The 19,119-nt window shown below is 36.0% G+C and overlaps 1 protein-coding gene across 2 annotated transcripts in view; it reads right to left on the bottom strand.

The window, feature by feature from the left end:
• LOC108364270 (facilitated trehalose transporter Tret1) overlaps positions 1-10,570 on the bottom strand; it is a 29,852-nt gene extending 19,282 nt beyond the window's left edge. The window contains exons 1-2 of one of the 2 annotated variants that reach the window (XM_017617875.1): positions 10,517-10,570; positions 10,165-10,346 (exon numbers count right to left, since the gene is read on the bottom strand). In XM_017617875.1, coding sequence (XP_017473364.1) covers positions 10,165-10,213 — 49 coding nt within the window. In that variant the 5' untranslated portion in view covers positions 10,214-10,346; positions 10,517-10,570. Of the gene's footprint in view, positions 1-10,164 lie in introns of both variants that reach the window. The other variant, XM_017617876.1, reaches the window with a different exon arrangement.
• Between the last annotated feature and the right edge of the window lie 8,549 nt (positions 10,571-19,119).

Raw genomic sequence — 19,119 nt, 5'->3', positions numbered from 1 at the left:
CTTTTAAGGCGCAGTGAAGTATGCCGGTGTTTGCTAGTTTGAAATAAAAATTTTACATGTTTTAACAGTGGATACAGGGTAGCAGTTTAATTTATGAGGACGCCAGAACTGGGTAAAATTTATAAACATGTAAAATATATTCTCTGTTTTGATTAATGAGCAAAACTAATTAAATTTGATGAATTTTTCTTCTTCATTCCGTGGCGGCAACAATGATTCGGTTCGATAGTAAATTTGTCTTTGAAACTGTATAGGATAGTTGGTGACAATTTCAAAATGGGTTAGCATCGTTGTTCCACAGAAATCCAATATACATAGACTTATTTCAGACGAAATATCACATCCATTGGGCCAATCGGAATACACGTGAGTTCTTATACTCAGTGGTCCAGCACGTCGATTTAATCGAACGTTCATGGTACTTTTTCCCACTTGACGACTTTTAGTAATAACTAGACTCCAGCGCCATCTGGGGGCTTTTTTCGCCATATTATTGCCCTTACTGTTGCCAATACAAAATTTGAGTATAATCTAAATCGAATCAAAAATAATGTTTTTAGTAATATCTCGACAGCAACGCCACCTGGCGGGTCAAATTGTGAACCAAAACTATCCAGGGAACCACTCAGACACACACAAAAAATCTCGGTCAAGCCATTTAGGAGGACTTCACTTACAAACTCACATACAGAAGAATTGTACAATAATAACTGTCGCACCTAAACAACCTTATATATTTCTTCAGGAATATATAGCCTCATAATTAAATTTTAGGTTATTTCGTCCAGGAATTGGAAACTTTTAGGAATAATTTATTTTTAAATTTAAGTCTATTGTAAGTGGTTGAGGAGCACGGTCGGGAAAAGTTACTTAATTCAGAACACCTTTTGGCAAGTCAAGAAAACTTGTGATCACTTTGAATCCTTAAGAAATTGACAAAATATTTATTCAGCTCACTGAAACAAGATTTTTTTTAGCCAGTACTCTCAAAATATGGAATAAAGTGGACGAAAACTGTTATAAGTTACAACAAAAAGGTCGAGAAATCTGTGTGTGAACATATTCAAAAAAATTGCTTTCTTTCAATAAGAAAGCTGTGTAAGAGCCTTAAATTAGTTAACAGTCCGTGGAGTAGATATTCAGTGTAAACCTTTATCCAAAGGCTTATAAGAAAAAATAATTCGTGGTTTTGACATTTCTTAATCCCAAAGATAATGAAAATTACGTAAATAAAATGTCCTATATCTCCTGAGCTAAGAAAAGTATTAAGTGGTTCCAAAAAGTTTCTCTCGCGATGAGGTTGGGCACGATTCGCAAAATGTCCAGCATACAATTCAATTTGTCGATAAAAGGGCCAAAATAGTTCGTGTATGTATTAAAACTGTATTAATATGCCATCTGATCCTAATGCAGTGCAAATGCCTGGAAATGGAACATTTTGTTTTCAACAGGATTCATTCCCGACAAGCAAAGCGAGAAATTCGAGGACTTGGTAAAAATAAATTTTTTCCCAGATTATATCTCAACGGAAAAATTGCCCTAATCTTGTTTATACTTAAACCCATCGGATTGGAGAGTTTGGGGCTGTATGCCAAGAAAACTAGGTAACGTAAATAATATAAATAATTTCCAAAAGGATTTTACAAAAATATGGGGCGAAATATCAAACGAACCCGACCGTGCCGGCCAGGAAAATTTTCTCAAGTGTTTAAAGCAAGTCCTGCAAATCAAGAGTACGAAGATTGAAATTAATGCTTAAAACATGTCCTAAATAGTTTTTATGAATGAATCATTAATTAATAGAAATAAAGCAACCACATCGTAATTCAAAATTAAGCGCGACATCTATTATTTTACACGCTGTACATAATAGGTTAAAGTTTCAGTACGCGTGGAAGGCGCCACGGCTCCTTTTCAAATAACCCTAATTTTTCTCCATGAGTATGCGATTCATTTCATATATCTCCGAATTCATGAACTTTTTCAGGGATATGTAGTATGAAAAATTCGGTTTGTATGGGAGGTGCCACGCCTGTTTTTCCAACAGATTTTTCTCAATGAGTATAGTAAAGGGTTCCATAACGTCGAACTACAAAATATTGACAATGTATACTGTTCCAAAACGCAGCCGAAAAGTTATCGAAACGCATCGCTAGAGCAATCAGCGCATCAGAAACAAAATTGATGCTTTGTTTGCTATTGCTATATTGAATATTTAAAATATGCAATGTATATGGTTGCAATGTTGCGCAACTCTGCATATAAAAACAGTTTGAATAACGCAGTATAACAGTTTCCAAACATTGTATTGATACGTTTTGGAAGTCAGCCTATGCTATTGATTTTTATATCAACATACCAAGTTGCAGTACTTTACCATGAATACTTCCAGAGATATGCAGGTTGAAAAACTTGGTTTGTATGAGAGGTGCCAGACCCCCTTTATATATTTCAATTTGTTTCAGCCTCTAACCATCCTTGAAAATTCTGTAGTAGGTGTCCAAATTGGAGTGCAATTGGGTATAGTCGTTGCGCTGTGTATGCAGTTACAGTTGCATGGCTATACTCAATCCCGACTCTTGCGTCCTCGTTCGCGCACTCTGGGCAACGTGAGCAATCCATGTGCGAGATGCGGTCTGTTCACCAGTAGGTGCGGCTGTAAGCGGGTGTCTACTTGGAGCAAGCGGCTCGCTATATAAGCGTGTATTTCGTTGCGAAACCACCCCCGTCCCAGTAATGGCTTGTGCGTTCATTGTACAGCTTCGGTTTGTGTAGACTTAATTTAACGTAACTTATCATTGAGATATCTCCAACTATCCCACAAAGTCAAAGACAGTTATGACAGAAAGTGCCACTAAAATTCTTTAAGTTTACAGTTTAACTTTAGTATACACAAATAAATTCTTAAATTATATGCCACATTTTAAAAAGGACACTGCGATAAAATTTTATGGTTACCCAGTTTATGATATATATTTAATTTTTTCGCATTAATTTTTTTTATGAAAGTATTTATAGCTCATTGAAGAAAAAAGTCAACAACGGTGCTACGCATTTCCTTCCATATAAAATAAAATGCCAACATTCAACATCAACAAAAAAAAAAGCCAAAAACCAATGGTATTTTTTAGACATTTAAAACTGTTTACCCAAAAAATTTCTACAAATAAAAACTGTGAAATTTTGATGAAAATTTTTTGATTATTTTCAATCTTTGAATCGGTGCTTTATTTCGTTTCGTTAGACAATGACTTATACTTTACCTGGGTAACAGTATAATTTTGTAGCGGGATGTATATTCAAATATGAAAACAATAACTACAAAATTAAGACAGGAGATAGATCAGTTTATATTAGGGAAAATAAATTACACCAAATGAGATCAGAAACACTAAAATGGAAGTCCACAATAGAAATTTTTAGTTTCAACGCGTGAAATTTACGTGAAATTTTTTACTTTCAACCCCCGAATTATTCGGTTACATATTTCACCCACCGGTGATAAAAAATTGTAATCTCCGCAACGCTCAACGCTAATGCGGCATTCACAATCACATTTACTTTCAAAATTACAATAAATGCAAACGGATTGATAATCAAAGTGCTGGCAGAGATTTCAGCGTTTTGTACTACATAAAAGTATTTTCTGATGTTGAAATTGTACTTAAAATCAGTAAATTGCACTTTTTTACTTTTGAAAACTAATTGCACTGAAAAAAGTACAATTGTACTTCAAGTATCAACACTGAGTGGAACCACATTTCCCGCTCATTAAGTACCGCCGCCAAAGAAGTAGTCGGATTTCAGCGAGCCCGAAAGAACAACTGGTACGATGAGGAGTGTAAGGAAGCTGCACAGCAAAAAAGATGCCGCCTACAGGGCCTAGCGGGCGCAACGCGCGCTATGTGGGACCGCTATAGGGATCTGAAGAGGGAAGCGAGACGTATTTGCCGCAATAAGAAGAGATAGGCCGAAATACGTGAGTGCGAAGAGCTTGAAATGCTGGCCGACAGGAAGAATGCCCGAAAAGTTTACCAGAGAGTTAGGCGACTTACGGAAGGTTTAAAGACCGGGGCGCACTCCTGTAAGAACAATAATGGCGACCTAGTAACTGATGTCCAGAGCGTACTTAAATTATGGAGGGAACACTTTTCCGCCCTACTAAATGGTAGCAGCACGGAAAGTTGTGGAGAAGAAGAACCCGAGCCCGCAGTCGATGATGACGGAGTCGACGTTCCACCGCCTGACTATGACGAGGTACGTATAGCAATAACGCGGCTGAAAAACAACAAAGCCGCTGGAGCTGACAGCCTGCCAGCTGAGCTATTCAAGTACGGCGGCGAGGAGTTGATAAGGTGCATGCATCAACTCATGTGCAGAATATGGTCAGATGAGCGCATGCCCGACGACTGGAATTTAAGTGTGCTCTGGCCAATCCACAAGAAAGGTGACCCCGCCATTCACGCCAACTTCCGCGGGATCAGCCTTCTAAGCATAGGTTACAAGGTCTTATCGAGCGTATTGTGTGAAATACTGAAGCCACCCGTCAATCAACTGATTGGCCCTTATCAGTGTGGCTTTAGACCTGGGAAATCCACCATAGACCAGGTATTCACAATACGCCAAATCTTGAAAAAGACCCGCGAGATAAGGATCGACACTCACTACCTAATTGTCGACTTTAAAGCCGCTTTTGACAGTACTAAAAGCAGTTGCCTATACGCCGCTAAGTCTGAACTTGGCATCCCCTCAAAACTCATACGGCTGCGTAAAATGACGTTGAGCAATACCACCAGCTCCGTCAGAATTGGGAAGAACCTCTCCGAGCCGTTCGCCACAAAACGGGGTTTCAGACAGGGCGACTCCCTTTCATGTGACTTCTTTAATCTGATGTTGGAGAAGATAATAAGAGCCGCAGAACTGAACCGCTCAGGAACAATTTACTACAAGAGCGTGCAATTGCTGGCTTATGCCGATGACACCGACATCATCGGCAACAAAAACCGCGAAGTCTGTTCTGCCTTTTCCAAGTTGGATAGGGAAGCAAAGCGAATGGGTCTAGTGGTAAACGACGACAAGACGAAGTATCTCCTGTCATCAAACAAACAGTAAGCACATTCGCGCCTTGGCACCCACGTCTCTGTTGACAGTTACAATTTCGAGAAAGTAGAGAACTTCGTTTACTTGGGCACCAGCATTAACACCGATAATAATGTCAGCATTGAAATCCAACGCAGAATCAGTCTTGCCAACAAGTGCTACTTTGGACTGAGTAGGCGATTTAGCAGTAAAGTCCTCTCTCGACGTACGAAAACCACGCTCTATAAGTCACTCATCATGCCCGTGCTGGTATATGGCGCAGAAGCATGGACAATGACAGCATCCGATTAGACGGCTCTTGGAGTGTTTGAGAGAAAGATTTTGCGGAAGATTTACGGGCCTTTACGCGTTGGCGACAGTGAGTACCGCAGACGATGGAACGATGAGCTGTATGAGCTTTATAACGATATGGACTTAGTACAGCGAATTAAAATACAGCGGCTCCGCTGGCTTGGTCATGTCGTTCGAATGGACACCGACGCTCCAACTCTGAAAGTATTCAACTCGGAACCCGCTGGTGGTAGCAGAGGAAGAGGGAGGCCCCCACTGCGTTGGAAAGATAAGGTGAAGAAGGACTTGGCTTCACTTGGCGTTTCCAATTGTCGTCAGTTGGCACAGAGGAGAAACGACTGGCGTGCTTTGCTGAACTCGGCCAAAATCGCTTAGGCGGTTACAGCGCCAAAAAAGAAGAAGAAGGTGTCCAAAATTTAAAAAAATCGGTACAGCCGTTCTCGAGGTTTGAATAGAAAAAACGGCTTGCGGCTCTTGCGGTTCTTTAAATAAAAAATCGATATCAGAAATTAATATTTGGTGTCAAACAATTCCCAAGCACAAGTTTATATTAAAACTAAAATCTTAACACTTTAGTAAATTGTAATCTGCATATTAACTTATTATTTATTAAAGATATCTTCTTTTAAAATTGCACAGGCTCGAAATTAGTTTTAGAGCTATGATCTAAAGGACTTTTTCTTAGAATCATATGTAGAATCCGAATCTGCTAGAAAATATGTCGAAAAAAATTGACCCGCCCTAATGTAGTATATACTATATCGTTGTTGATTATCCTTGATGTAACATACGAGGTGCTCCTTAGCCACAACTGCTTATGACGTGCTAAATAAGGATTTTCTTTAGAAATTTCGTTACTTTTCTCTCGATTTTTTAAAGATATGTGCAGGCGGCGAATTTATAAATTTGTGTAGGAAGCGGTGAAAAATCAGCTTAAACGTGCATCTCGTTCACACTTCTCAAAAAAGTGTTGGTTCTTTTGCGGCTTAGTTCCTGCGCAGAAAAAGGTCAAAGCAGGCAATCTTTTGAACCTCAAACCCCTCATTGGGTGCGCCTAGGTGCATGTAATACATATGAAAATATCATAGTGAAAGAGAACTACCTATAATATTTGCAACGTAAAGTACTGTTTCGAATTGGCATGAATAGTTTTGAAACTCTGAAAATAAAGCACAAAAATCTGCATTTAATAGCACCTTCACGGGTGTTCGATTATTCCACATTTTTCCAAAACCGGTTTGTAAGTTATTCGAAGAAAGTCAGTTTGAAAAAACAACCAGTTCTTAATTTACAAGTTCAAAAAAAACGGATATTTGCTTGTAATTTTTCGCGTATGGATAACGTTTACAAATAGCCGGAAATGAAAGCTAAAAATGGAATAAAACTATTCAAATTAGGTATGGCGCTCAGTTCAAAGAAAATCCTTCCCTTTCCTTTAACTGTTAAAAAATCGCCTTGCCTTCTTATAAGTATTTGCTACTTTATAGGGCCAAAGAAGGTGTGTTTTTACGAAAAATAACTTTAAGCTGCATGTTGCTTTGCTTTTTAACTGAGCTTTGTTTGTATATAATTTAACAGATTTACATGTACATACATATACCCGTATATATCGCATTTAAACAAAAACAAAATCGAAATTAAGAAAAAACTCGTATGGTAAAACTGCAGATATGTATTTTATATAAACGCATATCTAACAAATTTAGTCTACAAAGCTTTTCATCTTCCATGTACATATATAGCTGCAGTTTTCCTTAAGAGGGTTTTGTTCATTATTGAGATCTTGAACGGGATGGTCAATAGTCCCTTTCTACTGAACCAGATGACGTTTTGTATTCCTTCTAGACCCTCTGACATTACAAGCCCATTGAACTAACTATTTGTAGAACGAATTTTGAAATGCATGATGCTTTTCGTTGCCTATGCCAGGACTTTAATAAGCAATACGACTATTTTGACACCTTCGACTCATTTTTACCATTAAGAAACAGTACACTGGAGACTAGGCCTCGCCAGCTACCCAATCTGTTATTTTATTTTATTATTATTATTATTACAAATTAATATGTATGATTCGTCTACTCTGTAATATATCACACATACTTAAATATCTAAATGTTTTATTCTCATTTGTCTACAAGAAAACATTTTTCTGTAGACCAAATACATAAATAAATAAATAGAAATGCCAGATCGAAATAAAAAAATCGATTTTTGATTTGATTCGAATAAAAATAAAAATAATCGATGCAGGAAAATGTCGTCAAAATATAAATCGCTGGGAGGTCAAATAAAACACAAAAAAACACATTTTTCAGTTAGCGCTCCCAAAAATAAGAAGTTTTATTTAAATAAAATTATAGTTTAAAAAACTAAAACCTCCCTATTATAATTGCCATTCGTACTGTCATCAGGTATGGAACTTGAGAATCCCGAGCTAATAAAAGGAAGGTAAACAAAGTTTTTTCCCGATACTTTTTCTTAAAAAAAAAATTAAGTATAGCAAATAAAAAACAACAATTTTAGTACAACAAGTGCGAGTTTGAACTAGGTAGAGCTTAGCATTAATTTTTGGAAATTTATTTAAGGCCGCGTTAATTTTCTTCCAGACAAAGTGTGTTCGATGATTTGTTTGTATGGGAGGAAACTAACGAGACCTTCAACAAAACAAAATTGCCACAAATCCACGGAAAGTCCTAGCTACTTTAAACTTGCACCTATTGTATTAAAAATTAATGGGCTGCTGGCTGTTCTTCTTATTTGTTATATTTAATTGTTTATTAAAAAAACGTAGTGGAAAAAGTTCCTTTCATTGAAAATGCGCCTACTGAAACATGAAATTTCGGCACACTTATTTTTTAGTGCCCGACAACGAAACTTTCATATGCGATCGAAAGAAAAAAAAATAGCCGTTTTATTTGACACACTCAAATGTACACTTGTCCTTAATTTTTCTATTAAAACAATTTAAAGGTGGTTGGTTGGTTGCCCTAATTCTGCACAACTCTGTTAATCATGGTTAAAAAGCTGATAACATTGTTTAGTTTATTTCACCAATTAAAGTTTTTTTGTTTTGTAATTCTTTTTAATTAAGCTTTTTAGGGCATACATTTTAACTTCAACGAGGTATACCAAATATTTATGGGCGAAGAAATACCTAGGTATGTATGTATGTATGTACTACGAAGTGGACGGTATTAACCTCTACATATATCAGTAAATTATAGAAAAGCGTGTGTACTCGTATTTAATCTTATGTAATTAACTTAAATCAAATTGAAATTCAAGTGTTTGTTCTTAAAATTTACATTCATTTATTATCTATCACACATGTGTCGCAAAAATCTTTATAGATAATTGCATGATATACGCTTTTTTTCTACCGATTTTCATGATAAACCTTATCTGAAAATATAGGTATATTTTTTTGGAAGCGAACGATATTTAAATTTATATAAAAGTTTTTAAATTTTATTACAAGTTGTGCAACTTCTATCGATTGTAGATTATTCACAGTTAAGATATTTTTAAATTGTTGCAATAAATAATAATGATGTAATGCCAACCGTTCTACCATCAGTCCTACTGAGATAGAAGGGCTGTTAACGCTACCCTTATATATATATGTGTTTTGCTTTGAAAAAAAAAAACAAAAACAATTCGTAGACACTCTCTACTTTGCATTGCTACTTTCGTATGCTTAACATTTTATTCTCACCATTTCACACACACACTTCAGTCGAGTTATAACTTTTTTCATTGCCAAACCCTTTCGAGTATCACATCACATCGAGATTTACATATTTATTAGCTATAGGTACTTTTTTATCTGCACTTGAATGGAGGCACTAGAATCAAAGTAGGTATTCAATATTTGCATTATTCAAGTACTGTCTGCAAGGATAGGCTTTCATTAATACGTTCACGTAACCTAAGTAACTGATTACCTATGTATGTTTGTACATACAAATGTACATATCTGTTGGCTTTTGGCAAAACAACCTCTGTGCTTAACTTTCCTTTAATTGTCATTGAGATGGCATATTGAGCTACTCCTCTATTAATGATTGCAAATAAAAATATATAATTCGATAACTCAATGAATTACTGCTTTGAAGAGAAAATAATCTCACCCGATAGAATTGGTTTTTCCAAATATCCACAGATATCTACCCTAAAAGGCTAAAAGGGTCCACAAAATCGTAGATAAAGCGTTCAAAATTTACTTGAAGGTTTTTAGCCATGAAGCGGACGAACGCAATTCTAAGGAAATTCTGCAAGACTGCCAAAGTCGGTGATCTTAAGCGCAGATATGTATGTACATATGTACTTGCAAACACCCAGCAATTTTACTTGTCACATCTCCAGCGAATGACGGGTGCGTCTGTTCTATGCATTCATTGAATGGCATCGAAAGTGCGCGCGAAACAGGTTGAGCAACATTCATTTTAATATTTATACCTAATCTGAACATATTTTTCATAAATTTAAATCACACGCGCGCAACCAGTATCTTGTTCGAATTAATAAGTATGCAATTCACACGAAACACAAAGTTGAATTCATATTCAAATATCAAAAAAAAAAAAAGAACAAGCTCATCGACCAAAAGCCGCTGGAATTGCACAAGAAACAGACAAAAAAATCACTGTTTCAATAATTAATCAATTGACGAGTTTTCACATGCGTGCATCCCAAAGGATAACAAGAAAATAGAGTTTGATTCAATAAAAAAATTGATCGTTTTATTCGCTTTGATCGCTTCATACTAACCGCAGATGCCAGCCAAGTACTGGTATTTCGATTCACTGCTGTCGACCATCGTTTAAGCTTTGGTTTCTTTCTCCTCCTGAAGACGCAGAAAGCACACTCACACTCATGTGAGTGCGTATGTATGAATGTTTGTATGTGCACACTTTATACGAACGATAAATTGAAACAGAAATTTTCCACTACTGTCAATTAAAGTTTGCAACTCTTTAGCATTTGAATCGAATTTTAAAGCTTTGCCACAGTTGAAAGTTGGCGCTTATTTAACTTCTTTCACTTCACAACACTTCGCTCTTTGTTGTTATAATTTGTTTATAAATTGTTTATAAGTATGTTGTTTTTTTTTTCTTAATACATTTATACTCTACTACGATCACGTAGCGGAGGAGGAGGTCTTCACTCGGCAAGCTATCAGCCAGCTATGCAATGTCGGCTTTAGGAGTAGTATCGTTTTACAGTCGCGTTTTCTATTAAGTACCAGATCGCTGCTAGTATCTCGAGCAAATGATGTGAAAATTCGAATGCGCACACATTAAATTCAGATACACGTATTATAGATCCAATGCAGCCAAAAGAGTAGATATGTAGATGCACGTGCCTGTTCTTATAAGCTCTTAGCCAATTGTTCTAAGCCTATTTACCTTTGATATCATTCTTATCACAAGCACATCCAGAATTGCACTTTCGTCAAAGGCCTTCACCAGTGATACCTACATACATAGTATGTAGATACATATGAAAGTATGCATGCATGAGCGACTATGTGCTAAACACGATCAAGTGGCTGGAAATGTAGGAGCTAACCAAATGTTCAAGTGTAAAAACTCCCATAAAAAACAGCCAACAGATAAACAAATGAAATAATTATGACGTAAAATCATAAAATGTGAAATAATGCAACTGTTTTATAAGAGTGAGTACATAGCCACTGTATTATTTATTGGCCTTCCGTTCTTAAGGATGCTTATGAATGGAAAATTACATTTATTTTTCGTTTCATATTACATACTAGGCAACAACCGCGGCTCTAATCCGCTCCCAAATTTAAATATCCATCGTCAATTTCATTATCTAAGTGTACGAGTAAAAGTGCTAGACCTATCAGAACTTCATTCATGGTACTACGAAACCATGTTTTTAACCGGCGATGGGTTAAAAAAACTTATTTCTGAAGTAGCGTTACTAGCTGGAAATGTGGCCAGAAAGTGGAGAAGTTTGTTAATCAATGGAAAAGTATATTCGTCACATTTACCAAGAACTTCTGCTGCTGCTGCTTTTCGCTTACCTTAATTGTCCATCGTTCTGACCACACTTTCCATTCTCCTTCCAAATTGATAACGTTTTTTTCTAAGAAAATTTCGTATCGTTTTCCAAGCGCATTCTTTACGCATTAGAAAATATTATTTTTTCATCTAGCGTATTATATTCCCCAATTCTAGATGGAAGTAATAAGTTCAAATCAAAAACGTTTAATGTCTCTTTCGGCAATCTTTCTCGGAGATCGAGCAACATATTATCCAATAGCGGTATGAATATTGCCTTTCACAAAAAGGAGGAAGGTTATCAAATCGTCGGACTATTTTTATTTTTTATTTTTTATGTACATATGTTACCGCATAACTTTGGGCCACGTTAACCGATTTCAATAATTTTTTCTTTAAAGGAAAGATGTTTCTCCACAGGTGGTCCCATTCTAATTTGGTTTAAATCCGATCATTGAATCATGAAGAGATTAACGACAATCTTAAACTTTTATATGAGAACTGAAGTTGGTTTTGTTTTTTGCTTTAAAATCACTCGTTTTTAATTCCGCTGCATTTGCCACGCTGGTGAAATGGACCCTTACTCGTCACAAAATACTCTCGTACACGTCACAAGCTGAAATAGGTTTTTTTTTTTTCATTTTCAAATATAATAATGCCATTAAGGCATAAAATGGAACTTATCGCTCTACTAACTACATTTGAGGAAGCCGCTATAAAGCAAAATATTTATAGTTTGTCTAAAATTGGGAAACGATTTCAAAACCTTCACATTGGAAAATATAAATTTTTGCTGTAAGATATACATATGTACATATAATTTAGATTTATGCTTTATTAGTTTCGTATTAAACTTATATCTGACTTCACGCGCTAACAGTTTGAAACTTAGCAAAATAATGGTAAAAGAAAAATTCAGAGCTTCGGAGCGGAGCGGAGCTGGAGCCAAATGCTTAAAAAATTCATTTCCTCTTTAGCTCCTTAAAGAAATTTCATTAAATGATTAATAAATTATAAATTATAATTTTTTATTTATTTTTACTTTGCAATCTGTTCATTGCACAATGCCCAACAGTCATAGTAGCCAGCAGAGAAACATCAATTTTGTCGTCAGTGCGGCCTCGAAGAAATCCAAAAGCGTTCAAAAAAAGTGCGGTTTTCCTACCCGGAAGCGAACAGATAACGACTTACATATATTTTGGTTAATTTTAATATCCGGAAAACGTTTGAAAGTTGTGATGTTATTTGAAAGCAATAATTGTATTTTATTTGTTCAAGCTGAGTATTTGAAAGCAAAAATATACATAGTAGTAGTGCTAGTATTTGTTAGCTTTCAGAAGGTGTCGGGCTCGAACGCCGTCAGGCGCTTCCTTATTATTATATATATATTTTTTTTTTAACCATGAAAAAGCATCTGTGAAGTGCAGAAGAAAAGCGTATTGAACTGAAAATTTAAGAAGGAGATCTTCAGAAAAACAGCCAATAATATATACGTTTCAAAACAATTTTCGGTTCTTATCTGACGCACTCTTAAGTGGAAAACGGATGTTCAAGGTATTCGAAAATGGAATTGCTAAACGGACGAAAATTCGCATTTCATCCACTTTTTTCCTTTTTCGAATCCGTTTTCGTTTTTTTTTTGCTGGCTGGGTTACTATCTGCCATTTTATTTGCAAGACAAAACATATTGGGATCATATAAATAGCTGTACATATGTAGATATATATCTATGTATGGGTTAACCAATTGCATTTGTATATCGAGCCCTAACCGCAAACTAAACGCAAGTTGCAATTTTTTAAATTTTCCTTGGGATAGTGCTTCTAGATGCATATCTGCATAAAAAATAAAATTTAATAAAATGGCGGTTAATTTTTTTGCGGTTAGGGCTCGATATGCAAGTAATTAAATAAATAAAAAAGAACGGATGTGTACTTGAAAATGAAAATTCGGTATATCGGTATCCGATACCGATATATCTACTAAAATATTACCGATATATTGAATATTGGAAATATCGGAAACGAAATGGTTAATAAAGATATATTTTTTTGCGCACCACATATATTTGTAATTAAAAGGCAAATAAGCATAAGTTCAAATAACGAAGATACTTTGGATAAGTTGCACGCATATGAAAAAATAGTAACCAGAGTTCAGCAACTTTGATTTACCGCTCCTCACAAGCAAGTGTAGGACTTTCAAAGATACACTGACCTCACTCGAGAGAAGTTGTTTTGTCAAAAAAAAACTTTTTGCTATGTACATATGTATTTCTAAATGTGAAGTACAAAAAGTACCGTTTAATTGGTTTTCCAGATGACCTAAAAAAACACAATTTTTAAGTTTTTGTTCGGTATACAAAATTTCATGATCAATTGAATCTGCTGAAGCCTAAAATGCCATACAGCAGCCCTGGTTTGTCTTGGTTAGCTAATATTATTTTTATGCAAGAAGTATTTTACCTTTTCTGTAGATTTTTTTGAAGAAATAAATTAATGAGCATTTATTTCTTGAAAATCACAAACTGATTTAAGAAATTTTGATATTTTTATGAATTTTTGCTCTTCATGGTTACTATACCAAACAGGGTGTTCAGATTGTTTAAATAAAAAGGGCAATTTCTCCAATCGCCAAAAATCGGCATTTTTTTTTAAATAAAATTCATAAAAGCGATTTAACAAATCTTTTATTTTAAAAATGAGATCTTCCTATAATATAGTTTTTAAAACCAAAAACGAATACAATACCTTCAGAGGGTAGTAATAAATAACACAGATCACTTATATAACAGTGATGTACAAACAATTTTCTTTGCAAATACGCATACTTTTTAAAAATATTTGTTTCAACACATTTTTCAATAGGACTGCGCAATTATCAAATTTATTATAACTCATATTAATTGATTAATCGCACAATCCGCTTTTAAGAGTTCGGCGCTAAAAATTAAATAAAAACCTATAATAAGGCGAGATTAGCTATTTCCACAAATTTTACAATTTACATTTCTGTTGTTGTCATATATTGAGGTATTCAACCTTGATAACATACTGTTTGATATTGGAAACGTTTTGCAGCAGAAACTATTAGCCTTCATAAAACACTTTATTCGAACTATTCAATTAAGGCTTTCCAACCTCATCCTATTTCGAATCTTAGTTTTTGTTGAATTCATTACGGAAAAAACGCGCTCAACAAAGCATCTGAGTGCGGCAAGGATAATAATATGAATTTACTTATATTTCCAAACATTTTACTGCCTGTTGCGGTTTTCACTCCGTAAGCAATTATCCAAAATTATTCAGAGTCGGATGGAATGGTTCTGAGAAGAGTTATTCCATGAGAAAGTTAAAAGATTTAAATATTCAGTTTCCGCTGTTTTTCTCTTCTTCAAAGTCAAATAGTGAATTGGTAGGTCCCTGAAACTCGCCCTCTTGAGACTCGCATACGTTTATGGTGACAAAATCAAAGCTTTTTAAAAGTATTTAATTGACTAGGTAATCGTTTCAAAACTTCTTCGATTAGGGTGATTAAACATTTTTATCAATTTTTTAATATGCTTCTTAAGTCAAGTTTATCACGCAGTTCATTAGCCTCTCCTGTAAAATTATCGTGGAAAACTAAGTTTTGCATATTTTTATAATTGCAGAAAATTTATTTCATGGGAAAAAATCGCAAAAAATCGCCAATGGCGATTTCTTAAATTTTTACGCACAAATATCTAAAAAAAAAATCGCGAAATTCGCGCGAAATCGCAAAATCTGGACACTCTGATACCAAAAGCTGTTTTGCGAGAACGAACACATTTTCCAACTAGTTATATACATACTCAATTTTGTTTTCAGTTAAGAAGCCTAGAGAACGTAGAGAAAACTTTTACGACAAAATATTGTATCAATATTGTATCGCAGCACCTGACATCGATATAAAATGTATATTATAAATTAACCGATATGTTGAACAACGATATTGATATATTGAATATCGTGTCGGCATCGCGCATCCTTATAAAAAAGGTTTTTTGATTGGGAGCGGGAGCGGAGCTCGGAGCAAAGTAAAATACCGGTGCGGAGCTAGAGAGGAGCAACGAAAAAAAAAACGTTTCTCCGAAGCCCTGGAAATATTATTTAAAGTTTCTAACGGACTCTTTGGTACATAGCATCACGACCGCAGCTATCCCAGGCCCAGAAAATATGATAAAGTGTGGGCAGACACGCTTATAGGGGATCTAACAAGAGTTTCTAGCCCTGTCACCTATTTGGGCAGTCTTTGGACGAAAGTTAGGTTAGTCTTCATTCCCAAATCGGAAAAGAATGACCATCGCAAAAACCTCCATGTCAATCAGTAAGACAGCCTTCGTGCTGTAAAGTCTGAAGCGGACCAGCGAATCCTAATAAGATTGTTGAATAGTGCACTTTTCAGGGTCTGGATGTCAACCCTATCAATACAATCTAAACCTTCAAGGTTAACAGGAAGTAAAATACCTAGGGGCACCTCTAGGCTTCTTCTTCTTCTTATTTGGCGCTGTAACCGACTAAGCGATTTTTGCCGAGTTCAGCAAAGCACGCCAGTCGTTTCTCCTCTGTGCCAACTGAAGCCAAGTCCTTCTCCACCTGATCTTTCCATCGCAGTGGGTGCCTCCCTCTTCCTCTGCTACCACCAGCGGGTTCCGAGTTGAATACTTTCAGAGCAGGAGCGTCGGTGTCCATTCGAACAACATGGCTAAGACAGCGGAGCCGCTGTATTTTAATTCGCTGTACTATGTCCATATCGTTATAAAGCTCATACAGCTCATCGTTCCATCGTCTGCGGTACTCGCCGTCGCCAACGCGTAAAGGCCCGTAAAATCCTCCGCAAAATCTTTCTCTCAAACACACCAAGAGCCGCCTCATCGGAAGTTGTCATTTTCCATGCTTCTGCGCGATATACCAGCACAGGCATGATGAGCGACTTACAGAGCGTGGTTTTCGTACGTCGAGAAAGAACTTTACTCCTAAATTGCCTACTCAGTCCAAAGTAGCACTTTTTGACAAGAGTTATGCCGCGTTGGATTTGCATGCTGACATTATTTTCGGTGTTTATGCTGGTTCGCACGTAAAAAAATTCTCTACTTTCTCGAAATTATAACTGTCAGCAGTGACGTGGGTGCCAAGACGCGAATGTGCTCACTGCTTGTTTGATGACAGGATATACTTCGTCTTGTCCTCGTTTACCACCAGACCCATTCGCTTTGCTTCCTGACTCAACTTGGAAAAGGCAGAACAGACTTCACGATTTTTGTTACCGATGATGTCGATGACATCGACATAAGCCAGCACTAGCACGCTCTTGTTCCTGAGCGGTTCAGTTCTCCAGTTCTTATTATCCTTTCTAACATCAGATTAAAGAAGTCACATGAAAGGGAGTCGCCCTGTCTGAACCCCCATTTGGTGGCGAACGGCTCGGAGAGGTCTTTCCCAATTCGATAGAAATTGGGAATAGGTCTTTCCCAAGTTCGATAGAATTTCAGATCTGATTAAATTCATTAATAGCACGCTCAATCGGCGAGTTACGGGCATAATTTTTTCTAGCATGTTCAGCATAAATTTAGAATCAAAGATGACACAAAGATCCTTAATTTCTTGAACCAACTGTAAAGTATCATTTGAAATACGGTTCTGAGTTTTCAACATACTGCGCGGTTTCGAGAAGGTGACATGAAAACATTTTTTAACATTGAGCGGTAAGTGAGTTCCTAAGCGCCACAAATATAAGTTATCAAGCTCATACTAAAGTTTTTTCATGTCAGTTGTATTCTTAACAATTGAAAAAACCTTCAGGTCATCAGCATATAAAAAAATTTAGCATAAGAAAAGCAAGAACGTATGTCATTTATGAACAAAATCAAAAGCAAGTGACCTAGAATGCTACCTTGTGGAAAGCCAGAAGTAGCAAAATAAAATTCCGACTGAGCGTTATCTACAGTGACTACACATCGCCTCTGATTCAAGTAAGACTTGAGCCATTGTAGAAACGTAGAATGAAAACCTATACAAGCGAGTTTGTCTAACAAAATCGCATGTGAGACCATATAGAAGGCCTTAGAAAAGTCAGTGTAAATACAATCTACTTGGTATCCAGCAGAAAATGCCGAGATGCAATTATGACTAAAGACTGCCAGATTAGTGATTGTAGAACGACCAGATACGAACACGCGCGGATTAGGGCAAATCAAACTCTTGGCCGGAAAATAAATTTTATCCTTAATCCAACATTCAAAAAGCTTAGAGACATTAGTAAATTTCGATATCGGTCTGTAATTACTTACAACATTTATATTCTCACTTTTGAAGATAGGAGTTATGGAGGCCATTTTCAAGGCATCAATGAAAACCCCCAAGGTTAGCGATTTATTAAAAATTATTTTTAGTGGAAGTACCAGAGCGGCACAGCTTTTTAACAAAAGTGATGAGAGACCATCAATGTCTATTTCAATACTGGATTTGAACTTTGAGATCCCAGATAATATGTCATCGGATGAGAGAGTCAATGATCCAAAACCAAATGCGGATCAGATCAGATGGGAAATCACTATAGTCAGAGCCATCATCAGCGGTAAGATTAGATAAATTAGCAACGTCATGAGGACTGCGCGCTATTTGTTCATTTAAGAAAACTGAAAATGGAATTGTGCAACATCCCTTCTTAGCCTTTACAAATTTCTAAAAGGCTTTAGGATTCGACTTAATATTATTTTCAAAGTGAAGAATATAACTCCTATATAAAAAACAAACAGTTGAACTCCTTCAAATATTGGCGGTATTTGTCATAAACAATCTGAATATTTGTTGATTTAAACTTTTTATAATACCTATTCCTTAAATTCTTAAGTTTCTTCAAGCGCTTAGTATACCACGGAAGTTTCAGAGTCTACATTTGATGACAGGGATATGATTTATACAAGTTTCGTACACAACAGACCTAAAAATATCAAAACAGTGGGCGATGTCACTACTGGAGAGGAGTTCCTCCCAACTGTACTCCGCGAATAAAAAATCGAGTCTTGAAAAGTCATATAGTTTGTAATTGAAGGCAATTTTGTCAGTGGAATAACTAAAGCAAATTCGTAAAAGTCAACCTTAAAAACCAGAGGAACGTGATACATATCAGGAGAAGAGACTGGGGATAAACACTCAGTCATACTAAAGATAATAGTATCACTCACAAAGATTAGTTCTAAGATTCTATCGAGCTTATTTTTGAAGTTATTAACTTGAAGTAGACTCAAACTTAAAATATTATCAATGAAATCTGATTCAAACAAGGAAGAAACATTAGTTGGAGTAAGACCGGAGTTGCAATAACTATGAGACCAAGTAAGAATACAGAATACAATTCATATAAAAAAATGGTCCAATTAACATTGCGATGTCCTAGGGCAGGACCATATACTCCATCCCTGCATTACACCAGAGTAGCACAAAACTACTCCAACATATTAACAACGGCATTGTTGTTATATTTTTTCGTTTGTACACCCTTTTGTTCTTCACTTCTCAAATGCTTTTTCGAAATTAATAAAAACCAAGACAAAAATTAAAAATTACATGTTGCCTCTGACGGCATTCGAACCCGAACATGCTGGGAGCTAAGAACTAACAGCGAGCATCTCTACACGTTCAGCTACAGCCAGACATGCAAATGTGCTTTCAAA

The sequence above is a fragment of the Rhagoletis zephyria genome, unplaced genomic scaffold (assembly GCF_001687245.7).
Source record: "Rhagoletis zephyria isolate East Lansing unplaced genomic scaffold, Rhagoletis_zephyria_1.1 Rzeph_scaffold_01515, whole genome shotgun sequence".
Taxonomy (NCBI): domain Eukaryota; kingdom Metazoa; phylum Arthropoda; class Insecta; order Diptera; family Tephritidae; genus Rhagoletis; species Rhagoletis zephyria.
This window is presented reverse-complemented; position numbering and strand designations above follow the sequence as displayed.